General features: G+C 36.8%; 1 protein-coding gene across 9 annotated transcripts in view; it reads left to right on the forward strand.

Annotated features, from left to right (window-relative positions):
- RABGAP1L (RAB GTPase activating protein 1 like) overlaps positions 1-25231 on the forward strand; it is a 720977-nt gene that overhangs the window by 626588 nt on the left and 69158 nt on the right. Inside the window, exons 1-2 of one of the 9 annotated variants that reach the window (XM_055319531.1) lie at positions 385-456; positions 2834-3523. The exons of 5 other annotated variants lie outside the window; for them this stretch is intronic. In XM_055319531.1, the coding sequence (XP_055175506.1) occupies positions 3413-3523 (111 nt within the window). In that variant the 5' untranslated portion in view covers positions 385-456; positions 2834-3412. Of the gene's footprint in view, positions 1-384; positions 457-1460; positions 1631-2780; positions 3524-25231 lie in introns of those variants that run through there. 3 more of the 9 variants (XM_055319535.1, XM_055319530.1, XM_055319532.1) reach the window with 3 other exon arrangements.

The following is a 25231-nucleotide window of genomic DNA, read 5'->3' on the forward strand; positions in this document are numbered from 1 at the left end:
AGTTGACGTGAGAGAATCCAAAGTAGGGTACAAGGTAGACTGCATTGGTGGGGACACATTACAGCAAGCCGGGGAAGAGGGTCTTTCTTAACCTCTGGGATTAATGTTACCCTTTGTTTTTCATCCTGATAGAGATTAAAAAGGTTTCCACCTTCACATCCCCCAATAAGCCTATTTAATGAAGGGAAATTGGATACTTAGCTTTGGACTATTTCTGAGCGCACGTGAAAACCTCTGATCTAGTCCATCCCTCTCAATTTACATGACCATGAGGAAATTGAAACCTAAGGAGGCTGAATGACTTGCCCTGGGACAGACAGCCAGCTAGTTCCTGCTTGAACTGGCGACTGCCTATTGGTTACCACTGACGCCTTGTTTGCTGCTGCCGGTTGGATATACAGTCCTCTCCTGGTAAATTTTAGCAGCAAATGCTGCTGCTGCACCCCTTGGTCTCAGGTAATTCCCCACCCCACGCCTTTTTATGGTGTTGCTGCATGGTGGGAAGAGGAGGACTGCAGACACAGGTGGAAACAATCGTGGGAGATCCGTGGGATCAGTTCATGGGGGAAAAGGCAAAAAGGATCTTGCAAGGGAGTAGAGGGTTGTTGGTAAATAGGACTATAACGTGCCTGCCTGACTCCTGAAGTTTGGGGAGGGCATGGTAGCTGCTACTTCTGAGACTGGAGACAATATCTTAAAAGGCCAGTTCAAAGACAGGTTTTTAAATAGATCATGGGTTTTCAAAAAGCATGTTATTTTGTTGGGACCACAAGTATACATTTAATTGCAAGAGAAAATAAACCTTGGAATTTTTCCTGCCCGGGCTCAAAGTCATATATGGGGGACCATTTTAACAGTGACAAAAATGAAAGGTGCAAGTCTAACTTAGGGAACCCTGCTCTAGAATATGCATGCATTGTGGCTTTGGTAGAGGACCTCTTCGATTTAGGAAAGAAATGTTATTCATAATTCTAGTGGCTGTGGCTAATTAGAACAGTCTTTTGAAGGTAATAAATCAGAAGCTTTAAATATTACCTAATTATTTACCTGAGAACCTGTGTGGAATTCTAAAAGGATTGAATCATGTAAAGTTGTTAGCTACTGTTTATGTAATTTTAAAAGTATCTTCACAGCCTTTGATTGTTTCTAACTACGTTTTGTACTCTTAGAGCCCTGATGCCTAAATATTTTATGAGTTTAATACACCGCAGTTTAGCTATTTGATAATGTTTTTCTGGTCCTTTTTTTTTTCTTGCGTTATGAGTATTCTTAACCAAGATTACCCCTTGTTACACTGAATTGCTCTCCGGGGTGCATAGGCAACTGCTCAAATGTGGTTTGTACTTCTTGTTTGCCCCTGGGCAGTTGCCAGCAGGGAGTAAGGCATTATGGGAAGTATTTTCTTTACCTTCCACAACAGGTGTCTTTGTCAGTACACCTTATTCAGGTATCATTGTGGAAGCACTGAGTCACAGTAGCAAAGAAAAATATGAAAGCAAGAGGAATTGCTTTCACATCTAGAGAATGGTGCCGCAAGATAAACCTGAAACCTTCTGGTGCTAGTGAATGCATGAAGAGGTTCACAGTATCTTTTACAGTACTTCTGAAAAGATAAAAAGAAATTTAAAAGGTATGAACTGCCTGGATGCTTTATGAAACCTTTTCTTTTGATGGTCATTTAATTTTTACCGGGTTAGTCAGCGTTACGATAAATACACTGGGAACTTTTTAACCAAAATAAAGCTTAAAGACAAAACCGCGTTGTAGAAAAAAAATTAAGTAGAAATACTTTCCTGGCCCCGACAAGGGTTAAGCACAGTTTGAAGCTGTTTTAATCTTAAAGATTTATTGAAAGTATTGCATTTTCTGTCAAAATAAGCCTATTAGACATTGCTTGTTTCCTAGCAATAAGGTGTTTTTTTCCTTCCGTGTTGTGTTTAATCTAGAATGCTATAGCAATTGCAAAACTCTCCTAATCATATTTAAATGGAAGAAGGTGCTATTTAAGTAATCATGTTAATTTAAGTGAAGATACTTCAGGAAAATAAGGGAAAATAGACACCATGAATCTCATTCTAAGTTTTGTCTTCTGAAAAGCAAACAATTAAACAACCTAACAATACTATTGATAATTAGGGCTAAAAATTCTGACCAGTATCTCTATTTGATTATAAACAAACATTGCCAAATTGATTTCTAATTCTAACAAATCATATTTCTCGTGGTACTGCAATGTCATAATCTATAAAAAGCAGAGGAGATAATAGCTTAATTAGAAATTTTGGAAAAACAACTTTCAGAGGAGCTTCATTTGTTCTCCCCTTTTTTATTTGCTTAATACTTTTTCCATGGAATTAGCATACATTATATTTCCTGGCAGTTAGGCAACCTTGTAATGATAATTATGGGGCAGCTTTCAAATTTTTCACCAGGGCATATTGAGATTCATTTATGGTTTCCAACTACAAAACACTTCTGGTGGCTAAGATACCAGTTCATGGCTATCTGCTAATATGGGTAATTAAACCTCTAAGCTTTAAAAAAAAAAAAAAAAAAAAAAAGGAGAACTTTTATCTATGGGAGAAAAACCAGAAGTTTAGAAATGAGACCTTTGTGTTGCTTTCTGAGTAACTACAAAAAACAAAGTCCTCCAAATCAAGAATTTTATTTAAAAAAATTTTTGTGTGTTTTTAGTGGGAGAAGGGGAAATGATAAATAATTAATATTGCAGATATTGCAGTGTTTCATTGTTTATATTTTGGTACTTTTTTTTTTAACAGAAATAATCAGAGGTGAAAAAGAATCTCTCTTTTTTTTTTTTTTCATACTTCAGGAGATAATTTTTAACTTCACCAAGAATTCTCTAAGTTCTGAAAAACTAAAGGTTGCCATCTATCTCTTTTCCATGAATGTGAAAAAAATAAGCCGTAAGAAAATCCACTTCTCCAAGAAGAAGAATCTTGATATAAATAATACTGAAGTAAGAAGATAAAACTATAAAAGTTTCTAATTACCAAGAACATAACCTAAATCAGCTCGGGGACTTTTGTTCTGTTTTTGCTATAGGATATTTCCAGTTAGAAAACTTTCATTTATTTCTCTTTTGTGAAGCTTAAAGAAGATTTCCCCAAACTGAACTTTCCAGCTGCTGTGTTAAGAATGCAGAAGGTGTTTATAGTATATACTTCCTCCACAGATAAGAGACCTCCCTTAGTTTTCTACTGGGGGGTGAATTGCCAGACAAGCCTATGATAGCAGCTGCTTTTTTTTTTCCTTCTGGATTTTTGATACTCCGCCCCCTCAAACTCAGGTGGGTGTGGGCATTGGCACTGAGCTGCAGTAGGATTTTTCCTTGGATAGTCTGGTCTGGAGCCGGGGTACCAGCTGAGCTGTGGAAAGGCCAGCTGGCAAGATGATGGAAGAAATCTCCATTATGGTGGCCTACGACGCCCATGTTTTCAGCCAGCTGCACGATGAAGACTTCCTCACTAGTCTGGTGGCCATCAGCAAGCCTAGGTCTATGGTAGGTGGTGCCTTGCACACTACTCTGGGGCTGTTTTTTCTTTTTGGATATGACAGCTGGTCTCCTCTAGCAACTGAGAAAAACTTCCTGGTAGTTAAAATAGAAGGATTGCTTTTGGCTTTGTGTTCAGGCTACAACAATGTCTATAGGTTTTTAATGATTTATTCACATCACTAAACACTATTATATGTGAGTAGTGCATTTTGGAGGGTTTCAGGAGCAAAACATAGGTTAATACTTTGAATATGTAGTGAGGATAAGAGGAGTGTTATAGTGGCAGATAGCAGTTTGTCCCATGTGCTTGTCTTAATGTATGTATATGATTATTAGGTGAAGGTTACCTACATTTAAACACATACGATTCCATCTTTTTGAAGCAGAACATTTTTTTTTTTTTAAACCAGTGGGCGATAGCCTCAGCACTGAGAATCGAACTATCTAAAAGTCAGATAACTCAATGTTTACAGTATTACTAGGAACTATTATGAAAATAACTTCTAGTATAATTCCCATATGGATTTAATGTTTTTTAACCATTCTCCATGTGCATGTCCTTACATAATAGAAAAATGAAGTTCTTGCAAAATGTTGTTTCTTTTCTGTAGATGTCATTCTTATAATGGCTATCGAGTTTAAGATAGCAGTGAGCCATACTTTTTAAACTAACTCTCCTAACTATTGTCATAGTAACCTCTTACTCATTATATTTGATAGTACTTATGGCAAGCAGTAGAATGAAAGACTATATCATAAAAGTTATCTTGCTAATATGAAACGCTGATTCTCTATTTTAAGGCATAAAAACCTTAAAAACATACTATGGCAATTTCATCAATAAATTACAATGAACAACATAAAGGGGATTTCATGACTGATTTCAAAAGACTTAAGGACTATATTAACTAAATGTAGTCTATTGCCATTGTTTAGATGCTGATTTGAACAAACTATAAAAAACATCTATAAGATAATGACCACTAATTAGATATTTAATGCTGCTAAGAGGATTATTCATTTTTATGCAATAGTGATATTATAATTATGTTAAAAATGATGATTTATAGATATATATTAAGATAATTAATGAAATGTCTGCAAAGATTCAAAAATATTTGTGATTCACTAGAGGGGTTGGTGGTGTGGATGAAGCTAGATGACTATATGTTGATAATTGTTGAAATTGAGATATGAGTACACAGGGATTCATTATACCTCACTTTTGTAGGTTTTTGGGTTTTTTTTTTTTTTTTTTAGGTAAACTCCATGTCCAACATATGTTCTTGAACTCATGACCCTGAGAAGTCACATACTCTACTGACTGAGCCAGGCAGGCACCTCTGTAGGTGTTTTATAGATGCAGTTTAAAAGAGTCAGCTGGTCCAAAAAAATAATAAAAACCAAATAAATATAACATAATATACTTCTATAAGTGTTCATTAATGCAGAAACATCTAGCCTTTTGCCTTCTTATCCTATTTAATATGTATATATGTCATATTTTTTCTATTTTTATAATTATATGTATTACATGGATATTATTACCAACCCTTAGTTAACTACAATATTTTACCAAGTCAGGATAGTCCATCAGTTGTTGTGGATAATCTTTTAATTCATTTTAGCCATTAGTTTCACAATATTCTGACATGAAAACTTATCCAAGGAATTCATAATTTTATTTCTTTTTGATAGTCCTCTTAAGGGATCTGAGCTGAGTCTTCAAACACTTGGAGGAATTTTCCAGGCTGAAGGGGAAAAGAAACAATAGATATAAAGGGGCATGATATAGAGGACATAGGAAACTGAGGAGGTAGGCAGTGACCGAGTCATAGGGAACATCTTACACTCATCAAGTGTAGGACATTGTATGGTGTGCATGTGTGGTCACATGCACTTGTACAGGAGACATGAAGACAGAGGAAATGAATCCATGAATTAATGTGCTTACGAGGAAATACTTCCATTTGTATATTATATGAACATTGGATATGTTGATATATGTTGTGTCTTGATACAACTTCAGCTCCCCCAAAGCACACTTCTCCTAACCCTGGAGCAAGTTTGATATGAAATTTGGTCACCAATATGGAAAGTCTCAGAGGTATGATAAAGATACAAAATATTGTTCTGTATACGAAACGTTTAAATATAGATGTTGGGGTGTTGAATTTGATTATACAGCTTTCTGGAGATAGTTTTCTTTATATGAAATTTTAAAAGAATTGACTGGTACAGTCTTTTGAAGATGATACTTGGTTTGGTTCATGTGGAAAAGTTATCCTAAATTTGTGCTAAGATGAAATATTTATCATTTGCTTTTATTCCATGTTAAATTTTTTGCTTTGTCTGAGATGAACCCTTTAAATTGTATGAAAGAGATAAATACTCATATTTTCTACAATATAAAATAAATTACTTCTCAGTCTGATTTATTACTGCATTGTGAAGCAAATTACATTCTTGCTAACATATAAAATCCTTTGGGTTTAGGTCGATTATTACAAAAGGTATTTAGAAGCTTTCTTGGTGCAGGATTAATTAAATATCTTTCAGTAACTGGGCTTTGTTTCATAATGGAAGGTATCTTGATTCCTCAAATGGTAAAAACCCCGTTAGGAACAGTAGTTTTGTTGTGGACACTGAATCTTTTCTTGTTCCCGTGGCTTTCTGACATTTCTGGTGGAGACACATGGTAAAAAAATACAAGCCCCATTTATGCACCTAGGACCAAAAGAAAATTTAAACAATACTTTGGTTGCTACATGTTATGTATTCAATTTTTTTTGTTTTGTTGATAGGCTGGTTATGTTCCACTAAATTGATTTTAGAAATGTCTCATGCCACACTTTGAAAAATATGGCTATATCCTATTGATCCTTTGAATAATAATCCAGTAAAATCACAAATCCCTTTATACAGGTCCCTTTAGGCAATCATGGCAAGAAAAAAGGGTAGGGAAGCCAAACATAACTCCTCTTATGTTCCAGATCTCTTTCTTTTCATTCTCTCTCTCTCTCTCTCTCTCTCTCTCTCTCTCTTCCTTCCCCCTCCCCCTACACCCAAGAAATTAATTACCTAGAGCATTTGACTCTTGATATCAGGCTCTTGAGTTCAAATCCCATATTGGATGTAGAGATTACTTAAAAGAAATCACTTAGGCCAGTATTGTATTTTCTAAGGCAAACTAAACAAAAGCTTAGAGTCACCACTAGCAAAACTTAAGAACTTTTAAATTACAGCATAAATAAGTTGGTGTGAAAGGTGAAAATCCAGCAGAGTCAGAATGGCTCCAGAAACATGTAGGAAGGTGCCTCACTGAACACAGTATTCTGGCTTTCCTTTAAATCTAACAGATTACCTTTTCTTTGGTTGTTCACTAGCTGAAATTAAGTGGCTTGCATTTTGAGACAAAGTTCTATCCCCCGCCCCCCCCCCCAACAAAATATGTATCTTTAAATCTGGCCTGAGGTGCTCACACAAGGAGTAATAAACAAGTGAAGGAAGCAGTCTCTGAAGTTGTCCTGAGTCATGGCCTTCTGTGTCAGAGAGGAATGGCCAGCATTCCTCTCTACCTCCTCCACTATTTCCAGTTATTTCTAGAGCTGACTAGTATAAATGAAGGGAAAAGATCACATCTGTTACATTTATTATGCATTCTAAAGGAAGCCTTGAATATGTATTTAAATTTAAAATGTATGATTTAAACAGCTAACAAGCCTAATAACCAATGCATAATCACTGTCAAGCTTAAATATTTCAGGTTAAATGTTAATTTATATTCTGCTGAATTATTTCAATCCTTTAATCTATAAAGTGGTTACAGAGGGAACAGTGTGTTCTGACGTATGTTAGGGCAGTATGTAATATTATGAACATTTTTGGGTTAAATATAAATTAATATAGAATATAAATAAATATTATTAATAGAATATCCCTTCCTTCAGTGACCTCACAGACAAGTAAAAGAGAGAAACAAATGTTTATGGCAGTGATACTTGGCTGTGATAGGGTAGAACAAGGTGGAGATAATTACCACTGATTGAGCAGTGTAGAAGAAGCCTTCCAAAGGGGGTGATTTTGAAGGCTGACCAAGTGCTTGCCAAATAGTACAGGAGGGTAGGACCTTTCTGAGCAGCTTGTGCAAAGGCCAAGACGTTAACTGCTTTGGGGGCTTTTTAAGTTATAGTGTCTGGTTCAAGCCTTAGATCTGCTACTTATTGGTGTAAGTTACCTGCATTCTCTAAATTTCAGTTTCCTCATCTGAAAAATGAGGGACATAGTAGTACTATCTCATTAGATTGCTATAAGGATTAAATGAGAGCATTTGTACAGTACTTAGCACAGCGAATGCCCTTACTAATTGTCTCTCTTCTAACAAGGAAAGGGCTATTCAAACTGGAGAAGGCATAAAGGAAGGAGTGGGTCGAGTAGATAAGGCACCATAGTGATGTGGAAGAAGGAGGGAGGTTGACAAAAGGAGAACATGGGCTCATTGAGTTACCCTGGTGAATTACTTTCTTGATCAAGGAATCACTATCAGGATATCTGTCCTATAGGAAACTTGAAGCTTTTTGCCCTGAAGATGGTACAGAGGGTCTTAGGTTTGAGCCTCGGGAAGGTGGGAAGGTAATGGAGAGTCAATAGGAAGGATTTATATGGGCCAAAATATCTGCTGAGTAAATATATCAATTATTGTAGCAATAATCTGGAAGTAATGAACTGACAGGGGCTACATTGCCCATGGAAAAATTTTTAAAGGACATTGTAACAGTGCAGGTGAAAAGTTGACAAGTGTCTGGTCTTAGACACTTGACAATGGCAGTGTGATAAATTAGTCCACGCATGTTGGTTAATTCTTGCAATAGATAGATACAATAATATTGCATAGGAAGAAGCAGCAGCTGATTTATATGAGAAAAGTAAATTATTGAGATAAACTGAAAATTACTATAAGCTTCCCGCCTTATATAATTTGAACGATTATTGTGTCAACTTGAATGGGAAAGTTAGATATCAAGAAGTAATGGAGGGGCACCTGGGTGGCTCAGTGGGTTGGGCATCTGACTCTTAATTTCAGCTTGGGTGGTAATCTCAGTGTTGTGGGATCAACCCCTGCATGGGGCTCCTTGCTCAGCAGGGACACTGCTTGAGATTTTCTCCCTCTGCCCCTCCCATGGCATGCAAGTTCTGTGTCTCTCAAAATAAAAATATATCTTTTTTTTTTTTTTTTTTTTTTAAAGAACGTAATGAAGAAAAGGTAGCCTGGCTTTACCATGTTCCGCATCTAGAAATTCTAGGTCCCATATCATAAGGGACTTGATGTTCAATGGCTAGAACACTGTTCATTAACAAAAGCTGTTTACCCAGGCTAGCACATGTATAGGCTTTATTGCCACTAGATATTTGTTCTTTACTTACAGAAACCAAAATAGCAGCACTGTGCCAGCAAAGGAAGGGAGCTCTTTCAGGGAGCTACAGTTTATCAGTTCTATCAATGGGAGATGAGCATTCTGAAATTACTTCCTCCTTATTGGGTTGGCACACTGATGTAATCTAGCATGCCAAATTAGAAAAAAAAAAAAATTCAGAGCAATTCCATGTGCTAGAGATGGGGGAAACAATGAAATCAATAGTTATTTCTAAATCTTCACTGGATACACATTTCATATATTGATTAGAATAAAACATAAGAATAATTGATATGTCCATATTTTTTTTAAAATGTTATTATCTGAACATTTTTTATCATTAATTTTTATTTAGCATGTACACATTCTGGCAGTATTCCAGCAATTTCGGTTTAGTATCAGAAGCCAAATCTTCCCTCATTTGGTTGATCAGTTCTGATAATGAGTTGAGGTTCTTACAGTTGCAAGTAATACAATCTTGAGCTATCTTAAACAAGAAAGGGAACTTACAAAAAAAAAAAAAAAAAAAAGAAAGAAAGAAAGGGAACTTACCATAGAGACACCAGGGTGTGTTCCTTTAAACACCAGGGCAGAAGTTCAGCCAGGGAGCAGGGCTGGTACTGCACTGATGCTGGCAAGTGTTCTTCCTGTCTCTTGCCATCTAATTAACTTCTCTCTTGGCCTCTTCTTTATTTATCTCTCTTTACCCAAGTTTTCTGCTTCTTCATTCCTGAGGAATATGGCTGCCATATAGCATCCAGATTTACACTTCTGTCATATGCAGAGGGTTAAGTTGCTTCCCCTAAATCACAACTCCAGATTCCTCAGGAAGAATCTGGCTGAGTAGTGTCAGGTGAGGTGACATAGTATAGAGTAGAGCTATAGGCAGGGGCTCAGGAGACAAACTGTCTGGGTCAGATCCCACCTCACCTCCAGCTAGCTCAATGACTTTTGGCAGATTACTTGACCTCTCGGAGCTTCATTTTTCTCATCTGTAAAAATGCAGACATATTAGAATCACCTTACCGGATTTTGTAAGAATTAAATCAGTTAATGCAAGTAAGGCATTTAAACACATAGCAAGAAGCATAGGAGTATTAGTTGGTATTATTCCAAACTGATTTCTCTTTATAAAAATCTTGAAATAAAATGAGAATAACTTTAAGCTGACTTTATGAAGAAATTCATCATCCAAAAATTATTTAGATTGTTTTCCTAATAAGTATGACATCATTGAACCAGCTTCTGTAACAATAGTTAGAACTTTTCTTTATTTAATCCTGTTTTAGATTTTAGAAATCATCTTTCTATACTTGATACTGGGAGTGATATTGATTTGTAAGTCATTTCAAAATATTTTGGGGGGTAAGATGTTATAGAAACAGTTGGTATAAAACGTATAGCACATCCAATTTTTTCTTTCTGCTTTTAAATCCTAACTTACCCACAGTGGCTGAAAAAAATCTTATCCTAGGTTTTTGTTTTGTTTTAGCATCCATTTTTGTATTCAATTTACTAATGAAAAATATTCATTGATCTACTTTGTGCTATGCTATATTTAGCCCTGGGAGTGAGGTGTAAACATGAAAGACATGTCAATTTTTTTTTAAAGATTTTATTTATTTATTCATGAGGGGCACAGACATAGGCAGAGGGAGAGGCAGGCTCCCTGCAGGGAGCCCTAGTTGGGACTCTATCCCGGATCTCCGGATAGTTGGTTGGCATCCCGAAAGACATATCAATTGTGAATCTTATCCTCTTTTGGGACGAAGTCAGATAGAAATATTAGCTAGTGATACTACTTATCACCTAGTGATAAGTATTATGCAGAGACTTAAAATGGAGTTACATCATCAAAAGGGATTAATTGGAAGATTTATTTTGGGTAACCAGTGGGAGCCTAAGTGGTATCAGTTGAGAGCTGAATGACATCCATGGGAAAAATCAGAAAAAGAATTGCTCAGGCAGAGGAAAAAGCTCTGAAAGGTCCCAGAGTGGTAACAACAAATTTGATTTATTAGCAAAACAGGATGGTCAGTGTGGGGTCATAATGTGGAGTAAGCACCAGGAGCAGACAGTGGTAAGAAATGTGTCAGGAAGAAGCTGGGAACCAGGTTATGATGTAGGGCTTTCTAAACCAGAAGGAGGAGTTCAGACTTTATTCTTTATTTGATGTCCTTGTGTTTTAAAAACCTAAAGGATCGGATTTTAGAATGGTTAACAGAAATTTAAACCAATGATTAGATTATTGGAGAAGCCAGTATTCTATCAAAAACTCACCACAGTGCTCAAACTCAATATGAAATGAAATTGTAACATTCAAACTCAATGCCAGGACTACAAGCTGGCTTATAAAAAGGATTTGCAACCAAACAAAGCAAAAATAACTCTGGAACCCAGATCATTGTAATGCCCACAATAGGATTTCTGGCAGGCTGAAATACTGAAGAAGCCCTTTTACCTGACATAGTCAGGACTGTAGTTGGTTAATAGAAAAAGTTGGCTCAGGGCTTGAAGCATTAAAATAAAAAGTACATACTAACTTTAAACATTTATTTAGACATTTATTTATGGATGGTTAGGGTTTGGCTGATCTTGGCTGGTACAGTTGACTATAGGTGAGTTTACCAAGCTTCAAGACCCTGATGTGGTTAGATCTGTTCCATACCTCCCATTCTTTTGTAATATTCATATATTACATATATTCATTATCAATTTTGTTTACAGGAACCTTAATGCCCTTTCTTAGAATAGGAATTCTGAAATACATAATACTTTCTAGTTTGTTTCCTTAAGAGGGCAGCAAATTAAATATAAACTTATGAAGCAATCTAATGCAAACTTTGCAGTGTTTTTTTTTTTTTAAGATTTTATTTATTCATGTAAAAAAATTCAGAGCAATTCCATGTGCTAGAGATGGGGAAAACAATGAAATCAATAGTTATTTCTAAGTCTTCACTGAATATACATTTCAAATATTCATTCATGAGAGAAAGAGAGAGAGGCAGAGACGTAGGCAGAGGGGGAAGCAGGCTCCCTGCGGGGAGCCTGATGTGGAACATGATCCTAGGACCCCAGGATCATGCCCTGAGCCAAAGGCAGATACTCAGCCACTGAGCCGCCCAGGTACCCCCAAGTTTTTGTTTTTGCTTTTGTTTTTATTTAAAAAAAACTTTTTACATATTTGATATTAGCATTATAATTTAATGTGACTGACTTTTCTATTTCACCATTCAGCTTTTGGAAAGTCTTTCCAAATTGCTCAAATTAGTTTTTATAAGAACAGCAATTCAGTTTTTTTGTTTTCCACATCCATCTTATTGTGAACATAAACATTTTGGGAACAAATGCAATTAACTTGTTTTTAAGAATAAACTATGTTGTGGCCTAGTCACCACGAGAGGTAAACATGCCCAGGGTACCCGATTTCTTTATAGAGGGACTAGAGAATGGTATTAGTTAATCAGGCAAAGGTTTTATTTTTATTTTTAAAAGATTTTATTTATTTATTCATGAGAGACAGAGAGAGAGGCAGAGACACAGACAGAGGGATAAGCAGGCTCCATGCAGGAAGCCCGATGTGGGACTCGATCCAGGGACTCCAGGATCACAGCCTGGGCTGAAGGCAGGCACTCAACCACTGAGCCACTCAGGCATCCCAGGCAAAGTTTTTAAAGAGCATTCTTACCATACTTAGTCAGATATTGCTGCGCAACAACCAACCATAAATCTTGTGGCAAATAAAAGTAAGCATTTATTTTTGTCTTATAAGTCTTTGGATGGCTAGGGTTTGGCTGATCTTGGCTGGTACAGTTGACTATAGCTGAGTTTACTTAGCTTCAGGGCCCTGATGTGGTTAGATCTGTTCCATACTTCCCGTTCTTTTGTAATCGGTAGGCTATCTGGAATGTGTCCTTCTCAGGACAAGAGTTTAGAAATTCCCAGAAGGATCAATGGAAACATTAGATGCCTCTTAAAGGCCTGGTCTCAGAGCTAGCATGTTCCATTGGCCAAAGCAAATCAGAAAGTCACTACCAACATGGTGAAACAGGAAAGTATACATCACCAGGGAGGTTCGAGGAGGGGGGAGTGACTATTTGCTGAACAGTCACTTACCGCATATGTAATAATTGACCTTTCATGTGATCATCATGGTTAGGTTAGCTGTCTAAAATATATAAATAATGTGTTCCTCAATAACCTACATTGTTTATATTTACACAAACTGTATACCCACAGATTTGTCATCAGAAAATGACATATACTCAAAAATATAATAAAACTTGACTATAAATTTGAATTCACCAAATACTCTATTATACTTTTTCATTTTAATTGGAACTTTAAAGTGAATTGGCATTCTTCTTTCCCATCTATCCCAAAGGTTATTAAAAACAGAAATCTCTTCTCCAGTAACATGCTATGGTATGCCAACTTTGTTATTCCAACCTGAACCATGTTGATAGCCCAGGGATTTTTTTTTTTTAAAGATTTATATTTATTTATTCATGAGAGACACAGAAAGAGAGGCACAGACAGAGGCAGAGGGAGAAGCAGGCTCCATGCAGGGAGCCTAACGTGGGATTCGATACTGGATCTCTAGGATCACACCCTGGGCCGAAGGCGGCACTAAACCGCTGAGCCACCTGGGCTACCTGGCCGAGGGATTTTTAACAATTCGGGGGTTATGGACTCTTGGCAGTTTGATTGAATGCATGGGACCCTTATCAGATAACTATTTTTAAATGCATAAAATAAAATTACACAATTATAAATGCCAATTATACAAATATAAAAACAAATTATATGGAAATATAGTTATCAAAACAGAAAAATCATATTTAAAAAATTGAGATATAATTGACTTGTAGACATTAGTTTCAGATATACAACATGATTTCACATATGTATACATTGCAAAATGATCACAATAAGTCTAGCTAACATTCAGCACCACACATTACGATTTTTTCTTTGATGAGAATTTTTTTTTTTGTCATCGCTTTTTTTTAAATTGAAGGATGAAAGCTGCTCACGTTTCAGAGATTAACAGGCCTCATACAGATGGTTAAAACCATACTTCTCTTTCTTGTTTAACCATCTCCTAGTTTCAAGTAATGTCTACAAGTTCTTCAGAACCATTTGAAATTGATTCTTTGAGGACATCCACTACACAGCTACCTAACAAAGGCTTGACCACATGCACTGCTGGGCAGTATTTCCCTGGATGTCATCAGCAGCAAAGAGATCTATAAAATCATTTTTAAAAGTCTTCATGGCCTGCCTTTTCATTGGCTGCCAAGTTCATCAGGAGCCAGGTGCTGCCTCCTGTCTCATCTGGGTCCATGTAGGGCCCAGCACCCTTGAGAAATATGGTGTCCACCTCCACTTCATCTCCCCTACAGTGCTTCAGGCATTCTTGGTCCTGTGATAAGAATTTTTAAGATCTATTCTCAGCAACTTTCGAATATATGATAGAATATTATTTTTTATTGACCTGTATTTGCCATACAACATTATGTTAATTTCAGGTGTATAGCCTAGTGATTTAAGGTTATATGCATTGTAAAGTGATTACCACGATAAATCTAGCTACCATCTGTCCTCATACAAATTTGTTACAATATTATTAACCATATTCCCTATGCTGTACATTTGCATCCCCATGCCCTAGAAGTTTATATCTTTTAGTCCCCTTTGCCTATTTTACCCACCCACACCCACTACCACGGCAATGGAGTATTATTAATTATAGTCATCATATCATACATTTCATCCTCAGGACCTTTATAGCTGGAAGTTTCTACCTTTTGAGCACCTTCACCCATTTTGCCCATCCTCGACTCTCCAAAATCAGATTTATGATAGAGTACTATGTGCTTCTTTATTAATACATTAAATAACAAGATATGGTATCAAGTAGAATAACTACCATAATTAGTGATAAATATAAATAATATTTTGAGATATATGCAATAACTGTAATGTGAATGAAAATGTCTAATATCTATAGCTGATAATTTCAAAGGTTCAGGAAAATAAAGATATTTTCTCCATCAGTGCTCAAGAACATTGAACTCTCTCTACAGTCTCCTAACTTAACATTTATATTCTCTGAGACACAAAAGTTTTAGGTAACTTTCCTTTCATTATGGCTGGCTAGGAGAAATCTTGGCCATTCCTAGCATTCTGTCTTCTCCTTCTTGAAGATCTAGAAAAATACTTGAAAAACTTCTATGATTATTTGATTAATCTTTCACTCATAACATCCATGAGAGCAGGGCTGTGTCTATTTCTGTTTACCGTTGTATCACCAGCCCAGCATTGTGCCTGGTGCATTGTTCTCTCTATACATATTTAATTGATGGTATTGGGAGAAAATGAAGCACCACGTAAGTATAATCATTGGTCTACAGTAGATGATGTTTGTGGCAGTTGAATATATTCATTAAGTATCTGTACACATAAGACAGTAATTTAATTTTTTTTAATTTTTTATCCTGGGGTGCTGGGGTGGCTCATTTAAGCATAGGACTCTTGATTTTGGCTCAGGTCATAATCTCAAGGATGTGAGATCAAGCCCCATGTCTGGCTCAAGCACTGGGCATGGAGCCTGCTTGAGATTCTCTCCCTCTCCCTCCACCCCTCCCCTCCCAGCCTTTTTTTTTTTTATCCTTAGACCTTTATAGTAAATTCTTATAAAACTGATTGTAGAATCAGTGTAGAGTCTAGCTAAGTACTTAATTATTAGTTCCTAATTGTTAAAAAGTGCAGTGCTTGTTTCTGTTACATCTTATTCAGTGGTTCATTTAACATGCATATCTCATAGGTGCATAGCACTGTGTTAACCTCTGAGAGATCTTCAAAGAGATGGCAATCTAGTTGAAGAGACAGCCATGTAAATAGTTGTTATGGGCCATGGATAAGAGTGCTATTAGAGAAGTAAGAGATGCCTGCCTCTGTATCTGTGACACTCTGCACTCTGGGCACCCTGAGATACTTTATCTGCTTTTTGAGTTGTACATTGAGGTTCATTTTCCCTGCAGGTTGTTTTTACTTTCCCTCTCTACATACCACAGCACCTGGTATGTAGTATCTGTAGTCAGTAAAGTTTCTAATGAACCTAGAATAAAGGGATGATCAGAAGAGTGTGGGAAATAGTCAGAGATACTTTCATAAAGATGTGGACACTTTTTTTTTGGTAGCATTTTGATTTTTAAGCGTTTACAGTTTTACTTTTTGAGTAAGTACATTCACATGATTTCAAAATTTAAAAAAATATAAAATGGCATCTAATAAAGTTCCCTACACATTCCTGTTGCTCTGTGGTGTAAATAGTTTTTTAGAACTATCCTTCCCGAAATATTTTATGTAAATACATACAAGCAAATTTGTATGCATTCTTTCACTCTCTTTTTACAGAAATTTTGCAGAATGGTGTCCTATTCTATGCTTTTCTCATTTAACAGTATGTGTTGGGGATTTTTCTTTGTCAGTACATCAAGGACTCCTCGTTTATCTGACAGCTGCATAGTGTTTTACTATATGGATTTCCATGTATTTAGTCAATGCCCAGTATATGCATATATAAGTTTGTTTCCAATATTTTGCTGCTGTAAACCATGGTGCAGTGAATAATCTTGTATACCATTGTTTCACAAATGTGTGAGGATATCTATAGGTTAAATTCCTAGGAGTGAAATTCTGGGTTGAAGAGTAAGTGCATTTGCAATTTTGATAGGATCAAATTGCTCTCTTTAAAGGATATATCGTTTTCTCCAACAACAGTGTATAAAACTGTGCCCATTCAAAAGTGGAAACTTTGGGGTAGAATTCTAAAGAAAAAAATAGGAATATTTCAGGTGGCCAGGTAGAAGGAAAAGATGTTCCATAGAGAAGGAATAGTATTTTCAGAGGCACACAGGAGCAAGAGAAGTACCGTGTCTGGAAATTTCAGCTTGTTCCGTCTGGCTGGAATATGGGAGCAAGGCCAGGAGGTGGTAGGATAGTAGGAGTTGGTCATGAATGGTTATGAGTATAATTCTAAGAAACTGCTATTTTTAATTCCATAGGTGGAAGTTTTGAGTAAGGATGTGATGTAATGAGGTTGATTAGCACATATTATAGAATAAATGTTTATATCTATTTATTTAAAGTGAAAGTTGCCAAATAGGTCTATTCCCTAAAAACTTTTTTGCAACTTAAAGTTTTTTTCCCTCATTAATGACTAAAATAGTATGTTGATATGCAAGGTTTGGGAAAATCCATACAAATAAAAACTAAAACACAAAGAAAACAATAATTATTCATAATTTTACCACTCTGAGATTTTTCCATATCCAAATAACTCCTGCTATTCTTAAAACAGTCAAAGAATATCAATATTATGTACCAGGTTAGAAAATACAGACCAAATGGTTTCCAAGACAGCCACTTGTTAGAAGTCTTATAATTTCTTCCAGGAAGAAAATAATAAATAAATAAATTAAATAAATCACGAAAAAAATAAATAAATCCCAGCATAATTGTCAATGTAGGGTTATACAGTGCAACCTCACCTTAAACATATGGGTGTCTTTTAGGGACATAACCATTTTATTTATTTATTTTTCTTTAAGGACCTTACTACAAACCTTTTCGATAGATTCCATTACATGTGCTGCTTTTCCTCTTTGTGGTATTTCTTTTTTTTTTTTAAGATATTATTTATTTATTCATGAAAGACACAGAGAGAGAAAGGCAGAGGGAGAAGCAGGCTCCAGGCAGGGAGGCTGATGTGGGACTCCATCCTGAGACCACGGATCACGCCCTGAGCCAAGGGCAGGTGCTCAACTGCTGAGCCACCCAGGCGTCCCCTCTTTGTGATATTTCGCTGGCAGGTACTTCTCTAATCAGGATCTCCATTATCAGCCATAAAAAATGTGTAAAAGGATGGTATGTTTCAGAAAACTGGACTCCACTGTTCATACTCAGAAGTCTTTTTGTGGAGTAATCCTAATAGCGCAGTGTTCTGCTTGTAGAGCCTGTTAGAAGAGTTTGTGGCAGATCCTTTTCAAGCTGTTCCTTGTGTATAGGATTTGAAAAATAATCCCTAAGGCACTAATGCTCTGTTTGAACACATCCATCCTATTGCTTCACAAGTGCATTAAGATATCTTGAAATAAATGTTTTCCTTCCCTAATTACATCCTAAGAGTTTTAAAGGGGAGGGGAGGAGGGTCCCAGGGGCATTTACTGGTCTATCCGTTAAAGTAGTACAAGCTGATAGATTTTAACAATTTGGATGATTTGGGAGTCAGTATATCCAAAGTAGTATTAAAATCATACAGTATTTATTGCTAGAATCAGCGTAAATTCCCTTAATAGTTAAAATCTGACCTTTGGTTAGAAGCCCAAAAGCTCTGCAGTATCCTCCAACCTAACAATCACGCTTACATTAATTTAATTCCTTCATGTAAAATAATCATTTTTATTACTCCTGCCTGAAAGGTGCAAATTGCTTTCCCTCTTGGGTGTAAGCTGCTCAGTCTTCTTATTAAAGAGACAGGAAATGTATCTTCCCATTTAAAGTATTAATGTCATCTATAAATGTGGAATCTAATTTCTCATTGACTTGAACTGTTTGAGGAAGATTTGAAAAACAAGGTGTAACTTAGCACCAAAGATTGTCACACCAGAAGTAAATTTTTTCAGTGACCAGTGTTCCCAGTGTTGGAAAGGTACAGAGAAGAGGGTAAGAAAGAGGGCTGGAATAGGTGGGAATATATTTCATGTAACTAAGGGTATGACTGAGTTGACTGGACTCACAAGTTCATTTTTCTCCTATGAAGAACTTTGACCCATTACGTCAGGAAGGCAACACTCTATAATCATTGATGGAAGTGGAGCTTAGCACACCACATTTGGGGCGAGAGGGTGTTGAAACTGGACCCAAGGGAGAAGAGAGGTCATTTGTTAACAGACACTAGCCGAGAGATGAAGGCTTTTTCTCAACCCTTCTCAGATTAAAACATGATAGATATTCTACCAAAATGGGTTAAATATGTAAATGGAGTAATTGAATGAAAGTTCCTTCTGTTAATCGGAAATAATAGAAGCTATTCTGTGTAAATCTCAGCAGACTTGAGAATAAAGTATTGAAAAAACTTAAAGATTGTAGAAATAACCTTGAAGCGATATTAGTGTTCCAGAATAAAGAGCTACTTGTCTCCTCCCTTAAATAATCTTTAAGGAAAAAACAAAAATGAAAATGCAGCGAAACAAAAGTACTCAGTCCATCGAGGGTAAAATGAAAACTCAGTCTTTTAACCTGTGTAGTTAGCAGTTTGTATGTTCAATATATTTGAACATTATGTAAAATCATTACGAATTCATACTGAAAGATTTCACCACCTGGGACCTATTTTGTTTTGTTTTGTTTTTAAGATTTTATTTATTTATTTGAGAGAGAGAGCACAAGCAGGGGAAGAGGCAGAGGGTGAGGGAGAAGCTGACTCCCCACTGAGCAGGGAGCCTGGCATGGGGCTCTGTCCCAGAACCCTGAGATCAGGTCCTTCAGGACCTGAGCTGAAGGCAGACACTTAACTGACTGAGCCACACCAGGTGTCCCTCACCTGTGAGCTGTGTAGACCAAACCCATAGGACTCAGCTGGCTTCTGGTTTCAGGGCCTGGGCACCTCCTGTGCCAGGATCATGTGATGAGGACTGTACTGCATGAGGACAGCATGGCTGGCAATGTGCTGGTCCACCTTGCTCACAGTGCTGTGTGGCCCATCTGCTCATGTAGATCATCAGTCTTCTGCTTTTGGAGAATTTCCCATATTAAGAATATGACGTACTTGCCTTTAGTGAGTTTGGTACCCCTTTGTACAAAAAGAATTTCCTTTCTAAATTCTGCACTGACTTCAAATTAAGGAGACTTGGAATAGGAATAGGAAATCAATCTACTCACAAATTGAGATGATAGAGAATTGACCTAATAAAGGGCAGGGGTCAACAAATCAGAAGGGTTAGAGCACAGGTTTCCTCTTAATGCTACTAAAATAAACACAGAAGAAAAAGAATGACACATCATTATTTTTACATTTGATTTGTTTAACACATTATTCTTTTTTAACTCACTTCATCATCACAATGACTCTAGCAGGTAAGTACAGATTTGAGGATGATTTGCAGATGATCGAACTGAAGCACAGACTAAATGACCAGCTCAGGGACACACTGTGAAGTTCTGGCTTCTGGCTCTAGGGCAGTGCTCTTAATCACTATGCAAGACTCATGGCATTGGGCTTTGTACTCCATTATTATCCCCAATATTCCTTTGATTATAGATCTCTTTGATCATCAGAAGCCTGAAATCTTCTACACTTCAGCAATTTCTGAGGAAGGTGATTAGACATTAACACTAATTAGAGCTTTCTTCATTTTTGAAGCATGAACCTGAAGGTGAATGACTGCTCTAACAGTGATCAGTACTGTCACCAGATTCTATTCCCTTGCTTTTAGGGATTTGAATAGTAAGGTAAATATGCTTGTCTAAATTCCAAAAGTTCCATGTTTGACTTTGTGCCCTATCCATAGAAAGCAAGCCTCGTTCTATAACAAACGTACTGACAATGAATAAGTAAACCCGTTAACATTTCCTTCTATTTTGAATTCCCCTGACTGTGGAGAGGACATACGGCAATGGAAGTTATTGTTCAAATGTAGAATTGTTGCCATCTGACTTGAATCTCACTTTGCAGTCTTTTTTTTTTTTTTTTGCAGTCTTTTAATTCAAATATGTCTGTGAGCAAAGCTAAGAGCACATATTGGTTTAATGGGGGAAAAAAACTACTTTGATAGTTCAGAAAGTGGTAGTTTAGAAGATCAGACACATAAAAAGGTGTCTTATATTAAAAATTATCTTTGGACAGTTTCTTAAAGGAAGAGCAATTATATAAAGGCAATATATGTTTTTTGTAGCATTTTTATCAAATTTATAGATAACTAACATGGATAGCTAGAATATTGGTTGGCAGAATGAGGATCCTGAGATATCTGACTAGAATAGTGCGTCCATGAAACACAGTAGGGCTAAGGGTAATATATGAGATTCAAGTCCAAAAGAATTCTGCATAGTGTAGAAAGTTAATGGCATTTTTTAGATTATTTTTATTATTTTTAAAAGATTTTTATTTATTCATTAGAGACACAGAGAGAGAAGCAGAGACACAGGCAGAGGGAGAAGCAGGCTCCATGCAGGGAGCCCAATGGGGGACTCGATCCTGAGTCTCCAGGGTCACTCCCTGGGCTGAAGGCTGTGCTAATTCACTGAGTCACCCGGGCTGAGTTAATGGCATTTTATTTTTTTATTTTTTATTTTTTTTGTATTTTTTTATCGGATTTCAATTTGTCAACATATAGTATAACACCCAGTGCTCATCCTGTCAAGTGCCCCCATAGAAACTTTTAGCAATTACAAGCAATTTTAAGCCTTTGCAAAACTGAATATTTATTGTATAGTTTGTGCTCAGTAATGTGTTTGTGTTAAGGCTACAGAAGAGACCAAAATAAGTGTGGTCTCTACCTTCACAGGGTTTATGGTCTAGCAGGCAAGATAAATATTAAACAAATAATCCCCAAAAAAGGTTAATGAGTTTTTCGAGGAGAGGAAATCCTGAGTCCTCTGGGGACACGTAGGGAAACCTAATATAAATTAGGGGTCATAGGTTCTATGGGAACAAATTCAAGTTAGGATTCAGAGAAGAGCTAAAAGACAAATAGGATTCAGTTTGCTGAAGAGAGTGAGGGTAAGGAGGAAAGTGTAGTGGGAAGAAGAGAAAGAATATTCTAAGTCTTAGAGGTGGGCAAAAGAAGAACTTCAGTAAGTGGTGGAAAGAATGCAGGTGAGGGGAGCAGGGACAAGCCTGACATTAGCCTGGGGAAGATAGCAGGAACCAGACCATGAAGAGTATTACTAGTCATTTAAGGAAATTGGGCTTTATGCAAAGGGCAACGCTAGGCTGTGATTTAAATTTGGCAGTTCTTTTGACCTTTCTAGTTCTAAATCTGTCTTTAAGCAGGAGACTTGGATTAGCCTTTGCAGAGCAAAGATCACTAATGTGAGTTTAAGAATCCTAGAAAAAAGTGGGACGCCTGGGTGGCTCAGGGGTTGAGCATCTGCCTTTGACTCGGGGTGTGATCCCAGGGCCCTGGGATTGAGTCCCATATCGGGCTCCCTGCAGGGAGCCTGCTTCTCCCTCTGCCTATGTTTCTGCCTCTCTCTTTCTCTGTGTCTCTCATGAATAAATAAATGAAATCTTAAAAAAAACTATATCGTAGGAGTCATTAGATTACTTTCCCTATAACACTAAAATATGTTTCATGACAAAATCTGTATTCTTTTTTTTTTTAAAGTCATTTTGTTATCATAAAGAAACTGTAGATATGTACTACGGAAGAAAATTTAAATGTAGAATATGAACAAGAAGGAGATCATGATCATGGACTCCATGATCCTAAACCTCTCGGAATATAGCTGACTGGAGGGTTCCGGCTGACAAAACTAACCACAAGGGAAATAGTGTTTATTGGGGGAGTGGAATATTGGAGGTACAGAAACAGTCTTTCAGATTCCTGAAAAGGACTATTTGTGGAAGTTGGAAGCAGGAGGCAGAATTGTGTTAATGAGTAAGAGGCTGCTAGAGATACGCATTTTACCTCAGTATTGGGGTAAACTAAACTAACAATTAGAGCTGTTCACCAGAAAATTAGTGAATTCCTCTGAATGCTTTAGGTGTTCCAGTAAATTACTACATATGTTTATGCCATATGTAGTCACTTAGGGGATTTTTTTTTTAAGTTTTTATTTATTTATTCTTGAGAGACAGAGGGGGGGATGGGCAGAGACACAGGCAGAGGGAGGAGGAGGCTCCATGCAGGGAGCCTGATGTGGGACTTGATCCGGGGACTCCAGGATCACGCTCTGGGTGGAAGGCAGGCGCTAAACTGCTAAGCCACCCAGGCTGCCCTCACTTAGGGATATTACTGGGGCAATCTGAGCATCAGACAGAAAGTTAAATTATATGAACTTTGACTCCATATAATTGAGAGTTTTATTTTGGAATCTTAATTCACTGCATATTTTGATGAATACCATAATTGATCTGAATGATAATTTAATACCTGTATGAAAAAGAAAAGCCATTTAAGCTGCTTGATATCTTGACTTGACATATCCATCACCTCTCATAGTTACCTGTCATTTTTTGGGGGTATAAGAACACTTTGAGATCTACTCTCTTAGCAAATTTCAAGTATATATTATAACTATAGTCACTGTGCTGTACATTAATTAGGTCTCTAAACTTAAGCATCATATAACTGGTATTTTGCATTCTTTGACCATTTCCATTTTCCCATTTCCTGCAGCCCCTGGTAATCATTCTACTCTCTGTAGAATTGACCATTTTAAAGTGAACAAATCAGGGATCCCTGGGTGGCGCAGCGGTTTGGCGCCTGCCTTTGGCCCAGGGCGCGATCCTGGAGGCCCGGGATCAGATCCCACGTCGGGCTCCTGGTGCATGGAGCCTGCTTCTCCCTCTGCCTGTGTCTCTGCCTCTCTCTCTCTCTGTGTGACTATCATAAATAGATAAAAATAAAAAAAAATTAAAGTGAACAAATCAGTGATAATTAATACAGTCACAACGTTGTGCAACCATCACCTTGTCTAATTCCAAAACATTTCCATCACTCCAAAGTAAAACCCCTTATTTATTAAGCAGTTTCTCCTCATTCTCCTTTTTTTTTCCCCTGTCTTCTGGCAACCACCAAATCTGCCTTCTGTCTCTGTGGATTTATCTATTCTGGATATTTCATATAAATAGAATCATATAACGTGTGACCTTTTGTATTTTGCTTCTTTCATTTACCATAGTATTTCAGAGGTTTGTCCACATTGTAGTACAGATCAGTACTTGTTCCTTTTTATGGCCGAATAATATTCTACTGTGTGCATATACCATAGTTTGTTTATCTGTTTATTTCTTATTAGACATTTGGCTGTTTCTACCTTTCAGCCATTGTGAATAGTGCAGATGTGAACATGCTTGTACATGTATGAGTGCCTCTTTTTCTTTCTTTCTTTTTTGCTATATTACATAGGAGTTGAATTATGGGATCATAGAGTCATACGATCATAAACATAGATCATTCTATGCTTAACTTTTTGAGGAACTCCCAAACTTTTCTACAATTGAACATTTTATATCACCATCAGCAATGAATGAGCGTTCCAATTTCTCCACATCCTTACCAACACTTGTTATTTTCTGGGGTTTTTTGTTTTGTTTTTTAATTCTGGCCATCCTTGTGGATGTGAAATGGTAGGTACCTCATGCTGGGTTTTTTAAAGGTATTTTTTATTGTGATAAAATATATAGGACATAAAATTTGCCTTTTGATTCTCGTAATCTTGTTATAGAGACACATACCTGAGCACTAAGAGATCCTTACTTTTTCCAGAGGTCAGGCTGTGCTTGCCTTGATGGTGTAGAATAAAGATACAGATGACCCTGGAGACAGTGGGTTTTAAGCTACTCAGAGGGTCAGGCCATGTTTTATTCCAAATACCCTAGTTTTCTCCTTAGAGTTTCTGTGATTTGCTGACTAGGCTTGGAGTAATACAAAAAGCCCTGCTTAGTTGGAAAACTTCCTCTTATTGCTGTTTCTGGCATTGCTATTCACAGTAGCTCCTACCCTTGGCAGTCTTGTTTTTACTTTGTAGGTCAGATGAGTAAATAGGTAAGATTTAATTTTTACCCTTGGAAATTTAAAGTATAAATCAAGTTGAGTAAGTATTTATGCTTTATAAACTCATTGTTGATAAAATAAAAAACATAAAAAATTGGTCAATGGAATGTCCATGGCTGGCAGGTGTTAATGAAATACTAGCCATATGTTCAATATCCACATGAGACAGATGATTATATTCTGTTCAGTAGATTTTACTCCTTTTCTCTGCCAATGGCCTCTCAAGTTTATCTCCCAAAAGGGACCAGGCAAAAGAATATGGACAGATCAGCTTACATCCATTTTCCTGGAAAAGTAACTCAAAGATACTCCCAAAGGATAAGATACTTGTTTCATCCCTGTTTAAGCTGAAACTATGCATTTATAAGTGGCAAGGGTGTACCATGGCTTACAATAAGAGATATCACAAAAGCCAATATGTGTTCCTTGATCACAAGAAGTTTCAGTATTATCAGAAAAGAGCACACCCACACCTAGAAATACCTTATGACTTAAAAGTGAGTTAAAAA

The sequence above is a fragment of the Nyctereutes procyonoides genome, unplaced genomic scaffold, assembly GCF_905146905.1.
Source record: "Nyctereutes procyonoides isolate TBG_1078 unplaced genomic scaffold, NYPRO_anot_genome, whole genome shotgun sequence".
Taxonomy (NCBI): Eukaryota; Metazoa; Chordata; class Mammalia; order Carnivora; family Canidae; genus Nyctereutes; species Nyctereutes procyonoides.